Source organism: Diadema setosum, chromosome 18, assembly GCF_964275005.1.
Source record: "Diadema setosum chromosome 18, eeDiaSeto1, whole genome shotgun sequence".
NCBI lineage: Eukaryota > Metazoa > Echinodermata > Echinoidea > Diadematoida > Diadematidae > Diadema > Diadema setosum.
Window position 1 is genome coordinate 19,846,075 of NC_092702.1, and position 23,896 is coordinate 19,869,970.

Below are 23,896 nucleotides of genomic sequence, written 5' to 3' on the forward strand. Positions count from 1 at the left end.
GAAATCACGGCTAGGGCCGCTGTACACACTCGCACCAGGAATTAGTCACGCAGTAACTGGATCAGCACGATCAGGTTTGGTCGACGCTAATCCTTCTCAGTCAGTATCCTGTTTCATTGATGATAAATGAGTCAATATATCACCTTACTCAGCCAGTCCTGTTATCTCTCATCCACCTGTCTCTATCTCTCTCTCTCTTTTATGTTACCTGCCAGGTTCAACATTCCACTTGAGACATCAGAAAAGATAGAGGGTTCTTCGGATACAGGGGAATTCCCACGATCGAGATACTCGCATACCACTGTTCATTATCAGGTACGTTGGAGGATTGTGACATTGTTTTTGCCATGTAGGAGTTTTGTGCTGTGCCATTTAGTAGATTGTGTAGACTATTTCACCTGCGGTAAGTCACAATAACATTTCTGTTTTGTCCTCCTTAGTTTCTCAACAGATTTTGATTCTAATTGATTCAAACCAATTCTAATTTATTCAAACCACTGGAAAATTTTCTGCATAAGTACATTTTGTGTTGCTGAATGCTACATGAGCATCATGTCTCTGTTACAGTTTTTTTTTTTTGTTTTTTTTTTTGGTAGAATTCCCCATGCTTGATATCTTAATAAATATGGTACAATGTTTGATATGATATAGGGTCATCAGATATCAGTCAGCCATTCGGTTAATATCTTCATGTGATAATTCAAAACATTTTCTCACCGGCAGCAAATTCTGGGATGTTCTCCTGTGTGAAACATTGCATTTTTTTTTCTTTTCTGTGGTAAACAAATAATAGATGACAACAGACTTACAGCTGTACTTTCACTTATCCATGTATCAGATATAGAATTTTTTGTTGTCTGGGAATAATCCTTGATGTTTTAGCCTCAGGCTCAGAAACGTTTTGTCTGAGGCCGTAACTCGAGACATGAAGTCAAGGAAGTTATATAACCTCCTGCAATTGCATTTCAAACCCTTCAGATGGAACAGTTAATCTGTTCCCCAACTCCCGAACATGCAATGTATATGATACAAAAGTATAATTATGTGACAACACAGGCTTTATATTTTCGATGTGAGAAAATCATAAAGCCTCTTTCATTTATCTATACTTGAGAATTGCATGTAGACAATGTTATTGAATTTTGCTCCCAAAGGATGATTTTCTCATGTTTGGTGGCTCGCTCCACGGGAGGTCATTGTCCGATGAGCTATGGTCATTCAACCACCCATCGCGGACATGGTCAAAGCTGACCACTGGCTTCTACTCCCTGGAGGGACACAGCGCACACGTCGTGGACGATGTCATGATCGTCATCTTCGGATACAGCCCTGTCTACGGCTACCTCAACTCTGTTCAGGAGTACAATATAAGTAAGACTCTCTCGGAGAGTTGTATGGCTTTCCAATTTCTTCATGTAGTCAATATTAAAGCCACACTGACCTGGAATTTGAGAGTGTGCTGTTTAGATATGATGATGTTCCCCACCATTCTCATTACGGAGATTGATGATACAAATCTAGTTAATTGTCAGTCAATATGTCAGCTATTACGCAACTGTGACACGTATGTGCGGTTGTTAGATCAATCATCTTTTTTGACCACAACCCATGATCCTCTCTCCCCATTCAATCGGAGTGGTACTTATTGTATCTTTGCCACTGCCTTTTGTCATTTTGTCTATGTACAGCATCTGGCAGATGGTCTCTGGTCTCTGCAAGAGGGTCGCCGGTCAAGGGTGCATACGGCCACTCCAGCGTGTACGACCCGGTCAGCCAGAAGATCTACATCCACGGTGGCTATAAACTCCGCACAACAGAGCACATGCTGTCAGACGACACATATAGCTATAACATTGTCACAAAGTCATGGTAGGTCCAGGTTGGCATTTTCTTTACATGATGAAATGTTCTGTTGCATACAATATAGATGTAGACATAGATGGAATAACTTGCATGAGTAGAGTCATTTGTTGTAAAACCTGGTGTGAGGACGATTGGCACTGAAATCTGGAAAACAGCTCTACATCATACTTGCCAACTAGTAAGATTTTATGAGATTCAGTAAGATTTTTTACATTAAAAATAGGAAAATCAGATTTTCTGTCAGAGAAATCAGATTTAAAAAAAATATTTAGATATACCTTTCTTGTATATTTTCTGAAGATTCGACCGAAAGTAAGATTTTTAACTTCAGTTTGCATATAAAATAAGATTTTTGCAATCCGCGAGTAAGATATTTCATCTTGAAATGTTGGCAAGTATGGTGGTCCAGTAAAAGTAAACAAACAAAAAGTAGGTTAACATTTTTGGAGGCCAGAGAAAAATTCTTATCAAGGTTTATTGGTTGAATGTGCTCCATTGCTGATGCAGTGCCAAAAATATTCAAGGTCTTTGAAATGCAGAGAACTATTTTCTCATTGCCACCAGTTCCAATGCATTTGACTGCAGGTAACAAGCATATGAAAGGAGTGCAAATATATGTCTTCGGAATATAACACAAGTAGCAAATTGCACAGCAATCAAACTGTTCCTTCATAATGTGTGTTTACTACAGGCATGGTAAATGGGTCTGATAGCCACAGGACTAACTAAAAAATGATAATCCACATAATGTGCATGGATAGTAGAGATCAGCACACAATTCATGATTAATGTACCTTTTTGGCTTGTGTATGGGCAAGTCTCTACTCTAGAGTCTTTTAGAAGATTTATCCCCCCCCCCCCCCTTTGCTGCTCGGAAAGCTCTCGCTGTTGAACTGACATTGAGATATTTGCAAGGACCCAGCATTTGCTTTGAGAAGGATATCAAATTAAATGTCTCAGATGTACCTATAAACACAGAGGACTTTATTTTTCAGAGGTTAGTTCTCCTGAATGCAGTTTTCATGCTATAAAAAATAGATTCATTTTGTAGGTTTTTTCCCCACATATTCCATAGCTCTTAGCTGTGTTGGAAATATATGTCAGATGAAATTTCTCATGGTGTGTGATGTTTACTCTGTTCGTACATTTGTTTAGGATGATCCTGCAACCCAGCGAGGAACCCAGATTCCTCCACTCGGCAGTCATCCTGAACGGGCTGATGCTCGTCTTTGGGGGAAACACCCATACTGACGCCTCGCAGTCCACCGGAGCCAAGTGCTACTCCAGTGACTTTCTGGCCTACAACATTGGTGAGCCGAGATCAATTACCTCCATCTGCTTGACTTCCTAACCATTGCCCCTGTGATCCTAAGAACACATCCAAGATGTGATTTTGACTGTTTTGTTGAAGACAAGACGTAAGATATACATCAATACACCTCTTCCCCCCCCCCCCCAAAAAAAAAAATAAAATAACAAAAAATAAAATAGAATAAAGTAAACAAATAACAAATCAATATTTCTTTTACACTGCAGTGGACTGAAGTGTTATTTTGTTCTCTTTTTTCTAATAATCCTCCTGCCATTAATAACTACTAAAATGACTCCAGTCAAAGAAAAGAAGTACATATATATCACATAGGGAGTGAAGAAAATGTGATCATATTCACACATTGATGTCTAGACACCCATTTGCCTGGGAAAAGTGTTATCAGATCTGAGAGACACTTGCAACTGACCCACATATGGGTGTGATTCTGCTCAAGATCCCCGCGTTATCTTATATGTGGCAAGTCTCTGATTTCGCCATCAGATAATTGTGCCGGCACCAAACATCTATTATGTCGGCATTCTCCCTCTTTACTTCCTGTGTGGCTATTAGGAATGTCTGCGCTTCACCTTGAACTGGAAATCAACCTGCCAAATAATTTACAACTTCCTCCCACCCTGTTCAAATAGGACACAAATGAAATTGTCTGTTTTGAAAACAACTGTCAGGGTTATTTAATCATCTTTCAGTTATTTGTCATAATAGTATTGTGGAAACATCTTAGAAGTGCGTGAACGCAACAATTCTGCTTCAAAGCAGTTTGCAGGAAAACAAAGCTAAGAGACAAGTTGTACCTTGTCGTAACCACTTGCGCAATCTTAGGTGGGATATAAAAACGACCTTTAAGAGCGGAAACCACTATTCCATGATGGAATCATGATATCAAGCCGTTTTGTTTTTTATGTTTCAGCAAAATTCATGACTGCTGTTGTCAGGGTATGTCAGGTGCAAAATTTCTGTTAAGTATTTGTGTGTGTATGTGTGTGTTTGTGTGTTTGATAGATTAAACTGCATTTGACAAGTGTGAGAGAATGAGACACATGCATACAACCCTTTCTCTCCGAAGAAAATATGAGAGAGAAAAAAAAAAAGATCTAGTAGAATGCCACTCGCTCTGTACTTGATGTCATTCTCATGAATGCATCAGTGATAAGTTAATGATATGCAAACTTGTCTTTCAAATTGTTTGTGTAGTGTGATTACGTTTCTGTGCATTTTCTCCATCCTTTGATGTCCGCAGAGTGCGGGAGTTGGGAATTAATGGACCTGAGCTCAGGACTGTACAACGAGGTGTCCCGATTTGGCCACTCGTCGTTTGTGTATCAGGGATCCATGTGGATATACAGTGGTTACAATGGGCTTCTAACCACCAGTGCCTTACACTACATCCCAGGTAAAAGATCACCCAGCTTTCGAGACTGTTGAAACATTCAATACAGCCATTCATAGTGCCATGCATAGTTTTGAAGATTACAACTGTGTAACTTGGTGTTGCCAGTTTGAAAGCTCGGAGGTGCATCGTCCGTAGTGCTACCAGTTTTACAGATACTGTGTAAGGTGAAGCTATTGAAGAAATTGTAATTGCAAGTGACCCCTGAATGCTCAATTGAAAGAAGGATAAATTGTTCACCGCCAGATTTACCATACTCTCTTGTTCCTGTAGACTGTGGTATTATCGTAAATAGCTCATTGAACAGTTCATTAGCATGGTGATCTTTGTTCGTAGATGTCTAGATAAGGATGGCATAATTGCCACGTTCTTCAAAACTTTCAGTGTTTTTTCATCCATTTGAATATCAACTTTCCATGTTTGAATCATGTTTCAGTACGCACTGCTACAGAAAGGAGCAGACACATTTGAAGTTCATAGTGATTGACTAGGATACATTACAGATAGCAACATAAACACCCCAATTTTGCTTGTTTGATTCATGTCAGTTCTTGGAAGGTCCTGCACCCTGGCATATCATTTCCATAACGTTATATTTGTCGAGGTTGTACACTGTTTGCAAACTAAACTCCGTTACTGAAGCACTCTCAGTTGCGCTCTTACTTTCGCTGACTTCCTGTCTGACTCATACAGAGATGGTGTTGGTTTCAGAAGAGAGCAATTTTTTTTTTCGTCAAACAGAAGTATAAGACTCCACCTCCACATTGTTCAAAATCAATCTGTTCTCCTTAAAATGCCTAAGATTGGCAGTGTTTGTCCAGCTGCAGTTGATGTTTCAGCTGGACCATGAGTGGTTGTATACCTCTCTTTTATCTCTTGTACAGTGGCCCTCCTTCCTCTAATATCAGAAACTGCACCAAAGTTTGTTGACTCCTGTTGGGTTTGTATTTACCTTTGTCTGTTTTAGGTTTGTTTGTTTGTTTGTTTGTTTGTTTGTTTTACCACATGTGTATTCATGTGTTATCCTGATCCATATCTTACACATTTGCAGGGAATTGTTCTGTTATCACTAATTCTTCCGAGTGCATGGAGGGACTGCCTGGCCTGTGGTGTGGCTGGGATGTTGCCAGAAACAGCTGCGTGCTGGCCAACTCGGTGCCGGGACTTGCCGGCAACAAGTCCATTTGCCCCGAGGACGACAGTGAGTTCATACTTAAGAATCCCAACTTTGACACTTGAGCAAAAAAAAAGATCTTCTGGGTTGCCTGTGCAAGGCATCAGTGTAAACATGAAACTGAAGAACTTGACTACTGACATAAACCTAATTTAATAATTGCACTTGTCCTTAACCGTATCTGCAGTTTTGCACTGTTTGTACTCCACACATTTAACGCTGAAAAGACTGGGCTATTTTGATGCCTAGCAAGACTGGGGGTGGGAGCCTGAATCATCAGCCAAGATCTTGGCTGTTGACCACGTGATCGCAAGGAAAATTAGCGCACGCATCACCCACAATATAATCAACAAAACTGAAGTGGTAATTTTTCTGCAATTACTCAAATTTATTTTGAATACATTAATTATGCTAATTTGTTCATTGAATTTTAAAAAATTGGCTGTAAATCTGTAAATAAAGGTCCAAAATGGCTGATTATTGGTCTAAGTACTCTTTAGGATTCTTATTGAACGTACATTAAAAAAAATGGCGGTATCAAAATTTTTTTAATGTAATTGTAGCGTTAAAATTTCTTTTGTATTTCAGTGTTTTTGACTTTGTTTTTTATTGTTTTTTTTCAATGGAAATCATCGGCGGCGCTATTCTGATACTAAGCAACATAAAATTAATTGATTTTAATCTGTAAAAGTAAAAATAATGATACATTTTTGAAGTTTGGCTAGAAACAGAATTTGCATTGGATTTATATATGAAATCACATTTTTGAGCAATTTTAGGTCTGACATGCACTTACAAAATATTGCGTAACTTAGAAACCGCTTACCTGGGCATCAGGAATTTGGTCTCAAAAGTTGCGCAAGACTTAAAAGAAGTCCTGAATGTCCTGAAAGGTTGTGGCCCAAGAATTTTACATTATGGATTTATCATGAAAAAATGTCGAGGGGGGGGGGGGGCTCAATCAGAACCCCTCCCCCGTCTTTCTGGGGATTAATTGGTGACATCTTTGTTGTTTTAAGCAAAATTTAGCCTTTTCAACAAACATCCATTTTTAATCAGAAAAGCTGTTTGCCAGGATGCCATGCTTTTTGTGTATTGTCTGGATTGTAAGTTACCATGCTTGATGAGGATGCATCTCACCTTAGCCGTGTCATATTTCTCAACGAGAGTGGTAATCCTTTCTCGCCCTCCAGGTCAGCGCTGCAACCCAATCACCTCTTGCAAGATGTGTGTTGAGACACCAGGCTGTGGGTGGTGTAATGGCAACTGCAGCAGTCAGTGTACCGATGAGGTGACAGCCATTCATTGCAGCTATGCATTAGCTCATATACCTGATATGCTAAGCCATCATATCGTCCCTTAGGTGATAAGACCTCATACCTCAGTTGTCATATATTACGAAATCACCTAACTTGATCTGTATTGTTGAAAATATTTTCATATATTACAAAACCACCTAACTCAATCTTTATTATTGAAGGTAATGATTTGAGTCTTAAAACAATACAGTTATTGATGTAATCCAAAACAACATTCCTACACTATTGGATGGTGACATTGGAGATATTTTCCAAGAATGTTGCAAAAATAAAAAAGTTTTTCATTCTCCAGAAAGTTCATGATTTTAGATTTGAGGTCTTGCCACCCCAGTGATGATGTATGGCTGCTATTGCCTAAAATGATTAGTACACCAAATGACTTTATACACAGATATTGCACTACCTTCAAGTATGAAGTATGTGTGTTTCAGAAATCAGAAACAGCAGTATCAGTATTTCACCTACATGTAGATTTTACTGATTTTTTTAGTAAATGTGTGATCCCTGCACATTAAGAGCCAATTTATGGATAGGTATGGAGAATCACCTCAACTAGTTGGTTAATTTCGTGAGAAGTAAAGAATTTCATTAAAATGAAGAGGAATTATTCTCATCCGGAATAGGCCAGCTGCCTCCGTAGGGAAGTGTCTAGAAATCCTCTAATGTCTAATCAACCAACGCTTAGTGTCGTGGGCGTTAAATCCAGTGGTTCTTGTGGTATTACAAATCGCGATCATAATCAGTGATGTAGATTTACTTTTTAATCCCATGCTTAATGTGGATCTGCACCCGTATTACTGTAAATACATGCTCTTAGCAGCAGAGAGAATAGGAAAAAAAGAAAAAAAAAAAAAAGCAGGAGTTCAAGAGCAGGGGAATTACATTGACAGCAGATACGACTTCTTGAAATATGACATATTATTGGCATCATTGTACGTAGTAGTAGTAGTAGTAGTAGTAGTAGTGGAAATGGTAGTGGTAGTGGTAATGGAAATGGTAATGGTAATGGTGGTGGTAGTAGAAGTAGTAGTAGTAGTAGTAGTGGAAATGGTAGGGTAGTGTTAGTGTTAGTGTTAGTGTTAGTGGAAATGGTATTGGTAGTGTTAATGGTAGTGGAAATGGTAATGGTAGTGATAGTGGTGGTAGTGGTAGTAGTAGTAGTAGTAGTAGTAGTAGTAGTAGTAGTAGTAGTAGTAGTAGTAGTAGTAGTAGTAGTAGTAGTAGTAGTAGTAGTAGTAGTAGTAGTAGTAGTAGTAGCAGTAGCAGTAGTGGTGGAAATGGTATTGATAGTGGTAGAGGGAGTGATAGTAGTAGTAGTAGTAGTAGTAGTAGTAGTAGTGGTGGTGGTAATAGAAGTAATAGTAGTAGAAGTAGTAGTAGTAGCAGTAGAAGTAGTACTAGTGGTGGTAGTAGTAGTAGAAGTAGTAGTAGTAGCAGTAGAAGTAGTACTAGTGGTGGTAGTAGTAGTAGAAGTAGTAGTAGTAGTAGTAGCAGCAGCAGCAGCAGCAGTAGTTGCAGCAGCTGCAGCAGCAGTGCAGTGTTGGTAGATGTTGAAATGCAAATTCTTCTTCACTGCCAGGTGTCAAGTCGGGAGTGTAGTAAGGCGCAGTGCTCAGTCCATACAAGCTGCCGTGTGTGCAACAGCAAGGAGGGTTGCCAGTGGAGCTCAAGCGCAGGGTGTCAAGCATCCTCTCCATCAGGTGAGAGAAAAATCATGACCGATCCGTCAGCCTTTTGATTTGAAGAAACGCAACATTTAGCATCATAAAGAGAGAGAGAAACTCCTAGGATTATTACTTTTCCTTCTTTCTTTTTTTTGTGGTTAAATGAGCTTAAGTTATTGGTTACTTATTATTGAAATGCATGCTACTGATCAATGCATTAATGCTAGGTTACGTTTTGATCTTTCGCTGGCAGTTGGTCATGCTTTTCTACCAAAATGCTTTGCAAACTTTTTTTTTTTTTGGCAAAAAAAAACCGCAGTAATTTGTGGTATATATATATATCGATATACATATGAAGTTTAATCACAAAACAAGTTAATTCCATTCTCAAATTGAGATGTTTGCCAGTAAAGCTGCAAAACAACAAAGAAAATAATCAGAATGTATGGAACATTTTCAATCATAACTTCAAGAGTAATTCTTGTTCTGTTGCAAGTGAGTTGTCGCTGGAAAGGTTGCTGTATCTGATAATGGACTTACTTAAAAAATTTTAAAGATGGCTCCTAGCCCATTTATTGATCAAACTCTGCATTATTATGTGTATATTGCGAGAATATCTTGGGAGTGCCGAGTTACAACATGTATGTGAAATGAGGATTCAACGGGGAGGATTCGCTTTGTTGCCTTCGCAGAGGACCCGGTTTCCTGCGACGATCCCTGCGAGAACTACAACAACTGCGCCAGCTGCCTGCCCAATTCCAACAGCCAGTGCATGTGGTGCGCTAGCCAGCAGCGCTGCATCGAGTCTAACTCCTACATGACCTCCTTCCCCTACGGACTGTGCCTGGAGTGGAGGACCACCCTGGAGGGCTGTCCCAGTGAGTTGTCCATATGTGTCCTCCCCCCACCCCACTAGCCCCTACTGGTCATCTGTCCTACAGCCATCCTCTTCTTTGTCTGTAGCTTCTCTTCACTCGCCCCCTCACTCCTAGTTATGCTCGTCCGAGTGAATGCATCATTCACCACCCCAACCCTATACTGAAAAAGTGGAAATTCTTGCTCATTTTGTGCAACATGAAACTAGGGCGAAAGTAAAACCATCAAATAATAGTTCTTATTATATGTACAGTCAATTCTGTCTATAGTGACCATCCAAGGGAAACAAAAAAAGTGGCCATTGGAGACAGTTGGCTGCTATAGACATGGTTTTTGACCTGACTTTTCTATTGGGGAGAATTGAGTGTAGTTCGTTGTTTGATAGCAGGTTGCTGCTATGGCAGGTTTGAATAAGATATTGTCTTATTTATTGATATTTGTTCGCATTTCATATCTTTGATCACAAGGTAGGTATATTTAAGGGGTATAATTGTTGTAGAATTTGACGTTTTGTTCACATTCGCTAACCCTACAGCGTGATACAATTTCCTGCTGTAATGCGGGCCAGTTATATTTTACTGTAGCATGTACTGCCACAGCCCGTAAGTGCCATGGCAGCGGTCAGCTGTCCGAAGTGCTTGCTCTATCGTTGTGACCACATGCGAAATTAAAATCGTGCAAAATTAATCTTACCAGGCTGAGCATAAGAATTTACTCGAGCATGAATCTCCACTTTTACAGTACTCCCCCTCTAAAAACAAACAAACAAACAAACAAGAGAACAAAATTACGAACCCCTGATGTTGGCAAACTCAATACTCCCTACCAGTGTTGAACTTGTCCCTCCCCCCCCCCCCCCCACAATGAAGGAGAACACATTTCTCACATAACTGCAATCAATCACTTCCTTCCATGCGAGTCCCCCACTTTGTGAAAAATTAAAGGGATGGTACCGTATTGGTGGAGATGAGAATTGGGCTTTTAACTTTTTGTGAGATACCAAGAAAACAATTATGATATATAGTACAGAGCATACCATTTTAAAGGTACTAGCCCACATTTGCAAACCCACGAAAATCAAAACTGCATAAAACAGGTCCAATATGACTTCAAGTATAAGTTATAACAGTAACATACCTCACCTGTCGCTCTTTGTCTATACCATTCGATAATAGAGAGAAAATCATCGTTTTAAAATCAATTTTCATACCGGGTCAACCCGACCCAAAATCAAATTACGAGCGCGGGCTATAGCTACGTACATTGTACATGTAACACGTACGTGGACCGGAGCTAGCGAGCGTTATACGCATGCATACGGATTACGGTGCATTTTCATTTATTTTTATGAAAGTAATGGACTAATTGGAACAAAATTTTGCACAGGTGTTACTGCAATCATACCCAAACTCCATGCCAACTATGAGACCAATTACTGCAGGTTTACAAATGTGGGCTAATACCTTTAAGAGGAATTCAAAGTTTATTTGATGAAAATCGGGTTTGGAATGACTGAAACATCCAAAAACAAAGTAAACAAAGCGATCGTAGTAAAGTTTGGGTCCCACACTTTATTAGAATAGCTCTTATTTGGATATCTCAGTCATTTCAAAACCAATTTTCGTCAAATAAACGTTGAATTCCTCATAGAATTACATGCTCTTTCATATTTAACCCTATATCTGTCACATACGCCGTAGCCAGACTGCTCAGATATTTTGTAGTGCACAGACACAAGATTGTTGATGGCCATTTCTGATTATTATTATTGACATTAATGTGTCATGTTATACATCATTTGAAAGCTTATGGTCTAAACTTTCATTTTCCATAATAATCTGAGTGAGGGCGCACTTCAATTTTAAGTAGGACGCCCTCTTATGTCACATAATTATCAATGCAGACTTATTGTCCCCGCCGAACGAGTTCGAGCAGGGGACTATGAAACGGGCTCCGTACGTGTGTGTGTCCGTCCGTGTGTCCGTCCGTGTGTCCGTGTGTGCGTCCGTGTGTGATCAAAATCTTCAATTTGCTACTTCTCTGTCATTTATGAGCCAATTTTGATTCTGTTTGCTTTATATGATAGCACTATGTGGGAGCTTTGAAACTTCTACACAGAATTTCAGTTGTGACCTTTGACCTTGACCTTTGACCTATATTGTACATTTTGCTACAAAATGCTACTCCTTCGCCATTTCTAACCCGATTTCGATTCCGTTTGCTTTATGTGATGGCACTAGTTGAGGGCTTCAAAACTTCTACACAGAATTTTGACCTTTGACTTCTTTGACCTTTGACCTTGATTTTTTGACCTGTAGGCCTATTGTACATTTTGCTACAAAATGTACTCCTTCGCCATTTCTAACCCGATTTCGATTCCGCTCGCTTTATGTGATGGCACTAGGTGAGGGCTTCAAAACTTCTACACAGAATTTTGACCTTTGACTTCTTTGACCTTTGACCTTGATTTTTGACCTATATTGTACATGTACATTGGCTACAAAATGCTACTCCTTCACCATTTCTAACCCGATTTTGATTCTGTTTGCTTTATGTGATGGTGATACGTAAGGGCTTCAAAACTTCTTCATAGAATTTTGACCTTTGACTTCTCTGACCTTTGACCTTGATTTTTGACCTGTATTGTACATTTTGCTACAAAATGCTACTCCTTCGCCATTTCTAACCCGATTTCGATTCTGTTTGCTTTATGTGATGGCACTAGGTGAGGGCTTCAAAACTACTACACAGAATTTTGACCTTTGACTTCTTTGACCTTTGACCTTGATTTTTTACCTATATTGTACAATGGCTACAAAATGCTACTCCTTCGCCATTTCTAACCCGATTTCGATTCCGTTTGCTTTATGTGATGGCAGCAGGTGAGGGCTTCAAAACTCCTACACAGAATTTTGACCTTTGATTTCTTTGACCTTTGACCTTGATTTGTGACCTGTATTGTACATTTTGCTACAAAATGCTACTTCCGGCGGGGACATATATTACGCATCGCGTAAATTCTACTTTTCCTTGTTTCTACATGTTACCACCTCATTTTTCCACACAACATGAGCTTGCATCACAAAAAGGTCTCATAGATGTTGTAGAGAATTTATTCAGCTTTCAGATGGTATGATTTTTTCATCAATAGCATCACTACTTTTCATTTTATGAACAAAAGTCTGCGGCAATTACAACCTAGATTTCACACATTTTGTGTAATTTCTGATTTTGTGAGTGATGTTGGCCTGAAAGTAGACAAAGCGTGTTTGTATCTTGTCAAGCTGGAAATATAAATTGAATTGTGCTTTTTTCTTTCAAATTTATATAATCTTGTCCTATGATAATGCCATAATGATAAGATAATCTAAGGATAAAAAATGTTATTGAAAATATTCAGACGTTGGAGTGTCCATGCATTCCAGTTGATCATCATATGCTAGTCTACGACTTTCTGCACTTTCCTTATTGAAACAGAATTAACTATCACAGCAGTCATTTTCTTTGTGATAAACCTGCATTGAACTGAAGTTTTGCATAGTGACGGTTTCATCATGTAATAATAATAAACAGTCAAACATACCCCAACATCAAGACTGTACAGCTTCAGGCCGCCAGCAGGAAGCTACTGTAACCCTATTGCTCCTTGCACCTGCCCCGCTGGCCCCGGCTAACTAGAGACCCATTGCATTGCTGGTAGTGCTGAGTAAACAGTTGCAACTGCTGCACCGAATGTGCAGTGTTCATCTATTCTTCAGATCATTTATGAGGCCGATATTACTGAAACTATACCCCTTCACAGAATTCAGAGATGTTGAAATCCCTAATCTGAATGTTTTCACTTCATGTTTTACTATTTTGACTTAGATGAAATAGATGAAAATTGACCCACGTGTACGATCTTTTAATCGCTCGCGGCGATCTCTATTACAGTCCCACATATACAGATTCTTGTAAGTTCTCCACACATGGCAAAACTGTACACAATACATTGCAGTCTGACATGCAAATGAACATGGGCGGGGCCACCACAATTTCTTGGACTTTGAGAAAGCTTTCCTGATTGGTCAAAGGTGGGGAAGCTTTTTTCACGCTGGAAATCGTTTCCTTACACTGTCAGCCAATCACAAATGAGTTTACAGAGTGGTAGTCTCATAGCCTTTGAAGTAATCTGTCAATCAAAATAGGGCCGATATTATCGGCCGAAGCATTTCTATTGCAGTTTTTGGGCCGATTTAATCGGCCCGTGACAGAGATAGGGTTAATAAGAGGTTTCTCATTATCTCACCAAAAAAATATTAGAAGCCTGAAATTAGGTCTCAACCAAAACTATATGATCCCTTTAAAGGTGCAGAGGAAGGATGAGGTGGGAGGAGGGGAACATACAGAAGTGTATGAGTCATCTCCTGTCACCCTCTGTTGTAAATATTTTATTTCATTTTTTTTTTTTTTTTTTGAGTTGACCAAGGTGATGCGGCCTAGCCTAATGTAACATGTATGAAATTACCGTCAAGGACAAAAGATATATCACGATGGTGTCGAATAAGTAGTACAGGGCTCAGATTGGCTGTAGATTGTGACACATCTTATTGTTACACTTTGTTAGATTGTCATGTTGAAGCTGTTCTGTGAGAAAAAGTAACACTACGTGTATCAGCATCAGGGAGCTTGCTCCACCAATTATGAAATGGTGATAAACAGCCAACGTCGTTTCCTTGATGCAACTTTAACCGGACATTATCACGTTAACATTTCCCAGTCGTGTTATTTTCTACATCATATTATTGACCCCCCCAAAAAAAAAAAACAAAACAAAACAAAAACAAAAAAAAACCCCAAAAAACCCCCCACAATAATAATGATTCAAGAGTGGTACATCATCCATCATATAGTTATATGAATACGTGTGAAATTCATCCTTATTCTGAAGGAAGCAAACCAGTTAGATATTGGAGCAAACCAATTAGATATTGGTAGCTATAGGTATTGAAAAAACAACAACAAACAAACAAGCAACACCTCTTCTTTGTCAGGATTTGCTGTTGGACAGAGCATAACATAACTGACCAGCACACAAAGCCCTTCTCAGCTGCAACTTAAGCCAACCACATAAAACATTGTCAGTTTCTGTCCTTATCTAGTCAGGATAGTTGCTTCATTGGGACAAAGGCCATGTTTCCCAACTCTCCCTTGATCAGGTGATAGTGGCTGTACTGGTGGGCACTGTCAGCTCTCGTTATCAAACCATTTGGGGGGTGCTATTACAAGCAATAATTACCTATCTAATCGTCATTCTGTTTCTAAAATGTCACAATTTTCGATTAGAAAAATTCTGGGAAACGATGTGAATTTCATGAAGTTATGATGCTAATGCGACAGGTTCTTGCGCCGACCACCCCACATGTGGGGACTGCGAGGCGGACCCGGCGTGCGGTTGGTGCGACACGGGCATGCGGACCGGCCTCGGGACCTGCATGGAAGGAAGCTACACGGGACCCATCAACGTCCAAGGCCCAGAACCGGTCCTGGACTACAATCTGTGCCCCGCCAGCAACTGGTACTTTGTCCAGTGCCCATGTGAGTTGTGCCTCAGAACTTTGGCTTTCCGCCATCAATTCAAACTGATGCCTGTGTTATCCTTCTCTGTCTATAAGGTTACTCAGGGTGTAAATGTAAGTAAATTATATAATGTTTTACTAAAAATCAACGTAACTTTCTTTTAAGGCCACATGTGATGCTGTGAGACCACAGGGGATAAGATTAAAAATGTCCCATAAATTGAAATACATAATGATGCACATTTGTCTATATGATACCACTTGAAATTTGCTCAAAATCTGTTTTTGGCATATACAATGTACTGTTAAAGCCTTTGTAGTTTTCCCCTTTTTATACAGTGTATGTGCTGCTCATGTAATCTCTGAGATGTAATATTCTGTACGAAATGCACTATTATTTATTGTTCATTTTTCCAAAGTGATATATTCGTAAATACATACAAATTAAAGCAGTAAGCAGCATTAAACTGATTGAAGTGGCTGTTTCAAATTATATGACTGTACGTAAAATATTCAGTTCATTATACTTCTGCTCAAAGCAAGCTAGGCATTTATCGCTTGGTTTATCAAAGTGTTCTTTTTATAATTTTCTAGCAGTGTTTTAGGCATTGTTCTGTACATTTTCTTTCTCGTAGTGCTCATTGTCATTTCTTTCAACTATGTGTGACAGTTTGTTTGTGCATGGTTTGACACCTTACCTTTACCTTTATGCATGTCCTTTCACCTGCACTGTATGTTCTTTCTTCTCCCTCTTGCACCTTGTGAATGTGACCTTTGACCTTTGCATTGGTGTATTGCTGAATGAGTTTGAATTTGTCAATCATTGTCTTGGCATTTATCAAGACATCCTCTTTTGTATTATATGTATGTAAGCTTTATGAGTAATGGATCAAGGAACTCTATATTCCCAAATATTTTGCAAAACAGTTTTTGCGCAAAGTTCTTTTCAAAAATTATAATGTTTTGGTGCCTTTCCAATACTATGAAGATTGATATCCTTCATGTGTATGTACACAAGTGCAACAACAATGCAGTCATTGGTAAATTGTGATGGATGACCATAGAGCATAGTTTATAAGCGTCAATGATATATTTCCAACTATGGTAAAGTCCCTGACCCATGTCAAAAGGATTGATGTACATGTATGCCTGGTTTTGAAATCCCTTCATGTACAGCTGTTTGATAATAAACATGCCACCTTAAAGCGGAATTCCGGAGTTGTTTTGAGCGCATAATAATGGCGCGCATTCAAAATCTTTTGAATCTGGTTATCAGCCACCCAGAGTCAATCACACAACATTTACATCATTTCCTTCTGGCATGCTTTCTGCAATCAAAGTTTTGTGAGCATGCATCCGAATGTGCTGCCTTGAATAATAAGACAACATTTCGACTGTTCCTTGAGGTCCATGTGCATAGTGTACACTTAGTGTTTAGGCAGGAGTGAGAATAGGTCCTTTTTAACCCTAACTAAGCCGGGCTATTTAGGTAGATGATAGAGCTGGGGGAGGGGGGGGGAGCCCCCCCCCCCCCCGACCTCGGCCATCGGCCGCGCTATCGCGACGAAAATTGGCACACACATTGCCTATGACCTATGATGTAATGTAAAGTATCATGAAGTTAGTTTTTCAAAAAAATTATCATTTATGCTAAATTATGCTAATTTATACATAATGATGCATGAAATCAGTCAATTTGGTATAAATCACTAAATAAACCTCAAAACAGGCACATTTTTTGTGTAAATATTCTTTTTAGTGTCCATAGCAAATGTAAGAGAAAAAAATTGTGCAATTGGAAAAATTTCCTGTATTTTATTGTTTTTTAAATTTCTTATGTTTTTCTTTGTTTTTTCAACTTTATGTTTTGCATTGTTTTTTCGATAAAATTTGTCCGTGACATTGTTTCATACGAGAAAATATGTTATGAAGTGACTCTAATCAATAAAACCCCAAAATAATCATGCTTTTATGAAATTTGCCTGTAAGCACAGTTTGCATTGAAATTGTACACGAATCCACGTTTTTGAGCAATTTTTAGTCTGACATGCATAGACTTATATTTGTGCGCAACTTCTGAACCGCGCGTCCGGGCATCGCAAATTTGGTGTCAAAAGATGCGGGAGACTCGAAAGAAAAAAGTCTTGAAACATTGCGGTGATAGCTTTTCGCGATAGCGATACATCGCACAAAACATCGGGGGGGGGGGGGCCTCGAAGGCCCCCCCCTCCGGCCTAGTTAGGGTTAACATGCAATAAATTCAGGCAATAAATTGAAAAGGGCATGTATCACAACCCATACATCCTCCAGTGTTCTTACCAAAATGGGTATATCTAAAAGTGGAATGTTTTATGATTGAATATTGTACCTGCATTGCCAACAGGATCTTGCTGTGCAGATGGTGAAGGTAGTAGTCCCTAGTACAAACAAAATGATTCGAAGGCATACCATTGATATGCCATGGAAAATGTGGCCCTGTAACTTCCATAACCATGTTTGGTAGATCTGTGCATTACAGGGAGGTGTTTACATCGCTTCAACTGAAAAGCTTTTCTTTCCTTCCTGTAGCCCTGTCATAATTTGTTACCCAGCATCAAGTTACCAAGATTATTTTCCTTTCATCTCTTTATCGAGGCCATCCACTGTGGTATCATTTCTTCACAAAATGAACTTTCTCTCCTATCTGGCAATGAAAGCTCTTAACAATCTCTCCACTAACATTTTGTGTGTGTGTGTGTGTGTGTGTGTGTGTGTGTGTGTTTGTGTGTCTGTCTGTCTGTATTTTCGGGTATGTGTGTTTTGTGGTGAACTTCAAATCCTTTTTTGGCCATATAGTTTCTCAAGAATGTTGAGTTGTCACTCTCACCTTTCACCTCAGTATCCTGTGTCTTGTCTTTGTCCAAATCTGCACTGCCTTTATTTTGTTCTCATTGCTTATAAGTTTAGTGACACACAAAGTTCATTACATTATATATTCTTTTTCATTTTTATTCATTGTGATTATCATTTGAGCTCATGGTAGGAAATTTCATTTTACCGGTTTCAACTCATGATTTCATATGATTTCTCTTTTTTATGTTCACAGTAATATCTGAATGTTTGTTATTAGCTGCTGAAGATATTTTTCTTTTTCTCGTTTTTGTTCTTACTGTACCTCCAATTTCCTCCTTCCTCATGGATACCGCTCTCCCTTCGTTCGACCGTTGGTCCGACGACCGTTGGTCCCACCTTCGTCATTTGTAACCCCCTGTTGGATTGAATGAATCCCGTAGCATGCCAGTGCAATGGTCACAGTCAATGCCCGCAAAATTCGTCTGAGTGTGGCATATGTGAAGACTTCACCCAAGGTGCGAAAACTCAACAGCTTCTTACCTCCTTTTTTTTTTCCTTCCAGTTTGTTGTCTTCTCCGTGAAAACTGTCTGTCCGTCTGTCTGTGTCCAGCAAGTATGAGACCACTCCCCATTTTTTTAGCTCAATCTCTCATTCTGGCAGCTTGTGCAATCAAGGCTCGTCGAGAACAGATACGCATGTCACGGTCTATCCTGTGTGATGTTGCCACAAAACACAGTCAAATTGTCTGTATCAGCTGAAAAAGCAGCTGGTGTCGTCTACAGTCATGTGTTATTTTATACTACACAGGTTGCTGCATACAGTGTTGATAAAGAAACATTTCAAGTGCATATACTGTAGGGAGACATGTACTTGCTGCTCGATGTATTTTTCAATACAACAGTGAACTGGTTACTAATTACAACATGTGTTACTATGACATGACTATGACATGTGTTACTATGACCCTAAAAGCTCCTCCTATCTCCCTCCCTTTCAAAACTTGGTGGAGGAGGGAGGGGAGCCTTACCTGATTTGAAATCTTGGCATTGTATGGGCAACATTTCAACAAATGCCAATTGTTTATATGCTATTTAAACAAGGTTGTATCCTTTCGTGAGAGGAAACCACTGTTTGTGCACTGAGAAGAACTTTGGTTATGCATGCTTGAAAAGCCCAGTTAAAGAATAAAAAGATGAGGTTGATTTGTCAGAGGGAGCCAAGATTTTGATGCCAGAAGAGAGATTGTTGCTGAACTATGGTGATGAGAGGAAAGTGAAAATGAAATGAGCGAAGTTGGATGAAGCTTCTTTTCTGAAGTGATGTGGAATCTTTCAGTCATATTAGCCACATTGAAATGGATGAAGGAATTTGACACATCCTGCACTGTACACAAAAGCCAAAAAAAAAAAAAAAAAAAAAAAAAAAGAAGAAGAGAGCTTTGCTGCGGTAGTCGTAGCATGAAATTGATTCTTCTTCTTCAGTGTGCTGGAAGTTTCCATGAAAAGGTATCCTTACGTAATTGGCATTTTTACTTTCCTCTCATCTTGGTTTCAAAGTCAGATTGTGAAACTGTTGGTGTTTCACATGTTCTTGCAAAATGCTTTTACCATTCTATGTGGCATCAGTGAATTACAACATGAGAAGTGCCAGTTGTTTCGTAGCAAATGATATAATTCTATAATTAGCCAAACGTTTCATACATGTGTGTTTACCTATTCACATAGTCTTGTGGTCGTAAATTGCAAACATATGTGTTGATTGTTGTAGCTTTTATCGCTCAGTCTTCCTCAGGCTTGGGCAACATTATCGAAAGTGTGTTGAAGCAATGTGCAGCCATGACTATTAGCTTTGCTTTATAGTACAAGGTGTGTATAGCTGTGTGTTTGTTGTCGTGTGTTGCGTGCATGCATATAAGTTACTGCCATGTGTAACGCCAGTTATCCACTTACCTACACTACCTTTAATATCGTGGATTCTTCAACAAAGAATCTTGTACTAGTAATTAGAAAGAGCTGTGACGTATCGTGACTTTGTTAAAGTGCATTGCTAGCTGTTGAGTCGTAGTGTTGATTATTAAAAAAATTTGCAGTCAGTTTCAATTCTCTGTCATAGGGGCTATACTTCAGTCCAGCAGCTAGAAGCATCAACTCATTAGCATCTATATGTTTAGGGTTACGTGAATATTGAATATCATGTACTGTATGAAGATTTCACAGAGAGGTGATGCATACACACACACACACAACCACATACATGCATTGCCTTGAAACACATTTGTTCACAAACACACACACTGACATGCACATATGCAAAAGCTGCATGTTTGTAATAGGAGATCATATGTCAACGTAATTGACAATTAATGTCCCTTGTCATTGAAACGTGAGTTTCATTAGAGTTTTGATAGATTCATTTCATCTCTTTCCTGTTCATAAAAGTCTTGCTGAGGAACTCCCAGAATAATAATGTTAATGTTGTTGACGAAACATGAATTAATATTGTGACTTTTCATTACTAATTACCCCTACTGTTGTCGAAAAAGCACTGCAAGTAATAAAAAAAATTGTTTGGCTTATCTGTATAGAGGGGCAGGGCAACACCACAATATTTCTTTCACATTCTTGAATTGGCATTCGAGCAAGGGCCCTGTACATCAAACAATTATGTGCCAGTTTAATTTTGCTTGCCCAATAGTTAGTTTTAGTTGTTCCTCGCAACTGGATTTGTAGTGCCGTAGAGGGGTATAAATTTATTGACAGATCATAGTGGTTTATGGGATGTTTAACGATAAGAACTGAATTGAACCAATTTTGTGGTTTGTGATAACTTAGGTCCCTGCCCCCATGCCCGAAAACTGACCCAAGTTGACATGCACCCATCTGAAAAACTCTGCCTTACAGCATGGCATCCAATGACATGCATGCTAGTGAAAGTTTAGCAAGCTTTAGATCTGCTACACGAACACTAAGATGATGCTACATTAATTAGGCAAAATTGGTATTCTGCACATATGCGAGACATCTTTACAGCCGTTTCGATAGTCCAACCGATGAGGCTGCATCATCTTAATGTTCACGTCGCAGATCTAAAGTGTGCTAATATGAGTCATTGTGCTGATTTACACAGTGATGCTAGAAATTTAGGAATGTTGCTGTTGTGAAGTAGCATGCTGCACCGTGTTTGAGTTCAGTTTGTTTTGGAATGAATGGAAGATACCTAGCCCTCAATGTGCCCCGTTTCCCCTTTTCACTCACCTCCCTCCTCCAGATTCCCATGTGTGTGTGTTTCAAGCAGTGGGTATACGGTCATTTTCCATGCATATTGAACTGGTAGATTATATTGCACATTTGACCAATTCCAATGTTTTGGTAGTCCCTTCAGCATTTCATTTTTTCATAGTTTTGCATGGTAAGAATTCTTTTGCTGGCCTACGCTACTATTACCTTTCCAAAGTCTCCAAATGAATTTGGTATTGGAGGATTAACTCCATGGAGCTGGGGAAAACTTTTACTGGGCACATTTAGGGTTAGGATGATGATTTATGGGATTTTTACTGAGCAAGGGAAGTGTCCACACAAGACTGTTTATAAAATGGGCTTTAGAATCTCTGCAATCTGATTGGTCAATTGTCATGCACTGATTTTTACTGATTCACACTGAGCCATGCGTCCGGTAAAATCCGAACACATGGCTCAAGTCTTGTATAGTGTTGTAGGTGTGCTGGATGCATGATGGGGAAAATGGTTGTATTTCATGAATTTACGGGACCATTTTATAACACAAATGATGCACAGGCCTATTTTATGGATCAGTGAGAATTGGATGCTCATGTTTGACTTTCAGTCTAGAACCCACTCGCTGTGCTCGTGGGTTCAAACAGTTCCAAAGTTAAATTCGGGCATCCAATTCTCACCGATCCACTTTGTCCTGTGCATCATTTGTATAATGTTCCATTCTGTATTTTTATTGCACTTGGTTGAAGTGAGAATGTTGCTTTTAGCTGCATCGTGATTAGAAATAAAGGGTTTTTTTTTGTTTGTTTGTTTGTTTGGGTTTTTTTTTCAGTTGAGGCCATGTATTGTTGACAAACATGAATATTGTACCAGTACCCTTCAGTGTTCGACATTTGTAAATGAATTTAGATTGATAATGGCAGCATGTTTGTTCAAAACTTTTTCATGTTTTCATTTTTTTTTTTTAAATGAATACATTTTGTGCCTAATGTTCACAAACCTCAAGGTTCTTTTTTTTTTTTAATCAAGAAATAACCCACTGTGGACAAGATGATGGCAGATAATGTCTGTGCCAAGATTGTTTGAAACTCATCTTAATGGCATTATACCACATTTTTGTCACTTTTAAGGGAAAAATAATGGAAGAATAGTAGATGTAGATGTAAAGTACATGCCAAATATTGCTACATTAAACTCTCAAGTGACATTGAGTCGTGAAAGATTTCATGAGGTGTAAAACTATCTAGGAATAAGATAATATATTTAAAAAAAAGAAAAGAATTTAATTGGCCCTCTTTTTTCTGGATTGCCCCTCCTCCCCTCCCCCCCCCCCCCAAAAAAAAAAGAGAGAAAAGTTGGGTAAATATTGCATGGTAGTAGTTTGAATGGGCTGGATTGTGTTTTCAACAGGTGACTCCTGCGAGACGTGCCGGCTAGGGTACTACGGTCGGCCCCGGAATGGCGGAGTGTGCTACCCCTGCAGCTGCAACGGCCACTCGGACGTCTGCGACCAGACCTCGGGCGAGTGCTACTGCAATGCCAAGGGGGTCAAAGGTCACACATGTGACAGGTGATTATTGTGGTATCTGGTCATTTGACATGTCATCTTTTGCAAGGATCAAAATCGCCGCAGAAACGAGGAGTATCAGTGTGTAATTCAGATGGGTACAAAGATATGTCACTGTTCACCTAAAATTACTGTATATGCCATATATTTCGCGAATCGGGAATCCCCGACGATTTCGTGAGTGTTTAAATTCGCGATCGTGGAGTCCTGTACTACTGAATGGAGAAATGTACACGCGTACGTCACGTCCACATCGGGATAAGAGTCAATATTTTTGCGTGCCTTTAATTTTGCGCATAGCACCTGACTCGCAAAATTCGTGTTAATAAAAACCTCGCGAAATATTCGGTGTATACAGTATTTACCTGAAATTATGCATGATGTGTATGTACTATAGTTTAACATGTTTTGACCAATTGTCATATTTGTATCATTTTATCCTATTCATAATTTAAATAATATATCTTGACTCCCGAAAGTGGCATGAAGAATTGAAAAGATAGCCTATTTTCTGTGTTATTTTTAATAGTAATGTTAGCATACTTGAGCACTAGATTGCAGTATCCAATCTGATGTACTGCTTCACAGGTGAAGTTTTAAAGGACCAGAAATTTATATTTTGTGTTATGGTCTAAAAATTGTTTTGTTGTGAAATGTTTGATGTGGCTCAGTTGTATTTTGAGTCAGTGCGACATTGTGCCAGGTATTCCTCAAGTAAGCCTGTTGTTGATTGTACACATCTTTAACATGGTCAAATGAAGGTTTGGTAAGCCTACTTCCTTATGTGAGCACTTTAAATGTTGAACCCGTAGTGTTTTTATTTGTGTTTGGATTCCACAGATGTGACTCAAGTAGCAAGTACTATGGCAACCCCAAGGACGGGGGCTACTGTTACTGTGAGTATATCACACCAGTGTCATTTTCGTCAGTCCCCACCCCCACCTACATCATGGGGAAAATCGGAAATACCTTATTATTTTTCTTTATGTATATATATATATATATATATATATATATATATATATATATATGTATATATATATAGAGAGAGAGAGAGAGAGAGAGAGATTGGGCGGAAGTTGCTTCAGT

The 23,896-nt window shown here is 39.1% G+C and overlaps 1 protein-coding gene across 1 annotated transcript in view; it reads left to right on the plus strand.

Annotated features, from left to right (window-relative positions):
• Positions 1 to 23,896, plus strand: part of LOC140241561 (attractin-like protein 1) — a 116,959-nt gene that overhangs the window by 65,533 nt on the left and 27,530 nt on the right. The window contains 13 exon segments of the mRNA XM_072321298.1: positions 216 to 315; positions 1,155 to 1,371; positions 1,689 to 1,869; positions 3,019 to 3,173; positions 4,434 to 4,586; positions 5,635 to 5,784; positions 6,951 to 7,048; positions 8,656 to 8,776; positions 9,433 to 9,618; positions 14,996 to 15,193; positions 18,447 to 18,521; positions 22,651 to 22,810; positions 23,648 to 23,703. Coding sequence (XP_072177399.1) covers positions 216 to 315; positions 1,155 to 1,371; positions 1,689 to 1,869; positions 3,019 to 3,173; positions 4,434 to 4,586; positions 5,635 to 5,784; positions 6,951 to 7,048; positions 8,656 to 8,776; positions 9,433 to 9,618; positions 14,996 to 15,193; positions 18,447 to 18,521; positions 22,651 to 22,810; positions 23,648 to 23,703 — 1,850 coding nt within the window.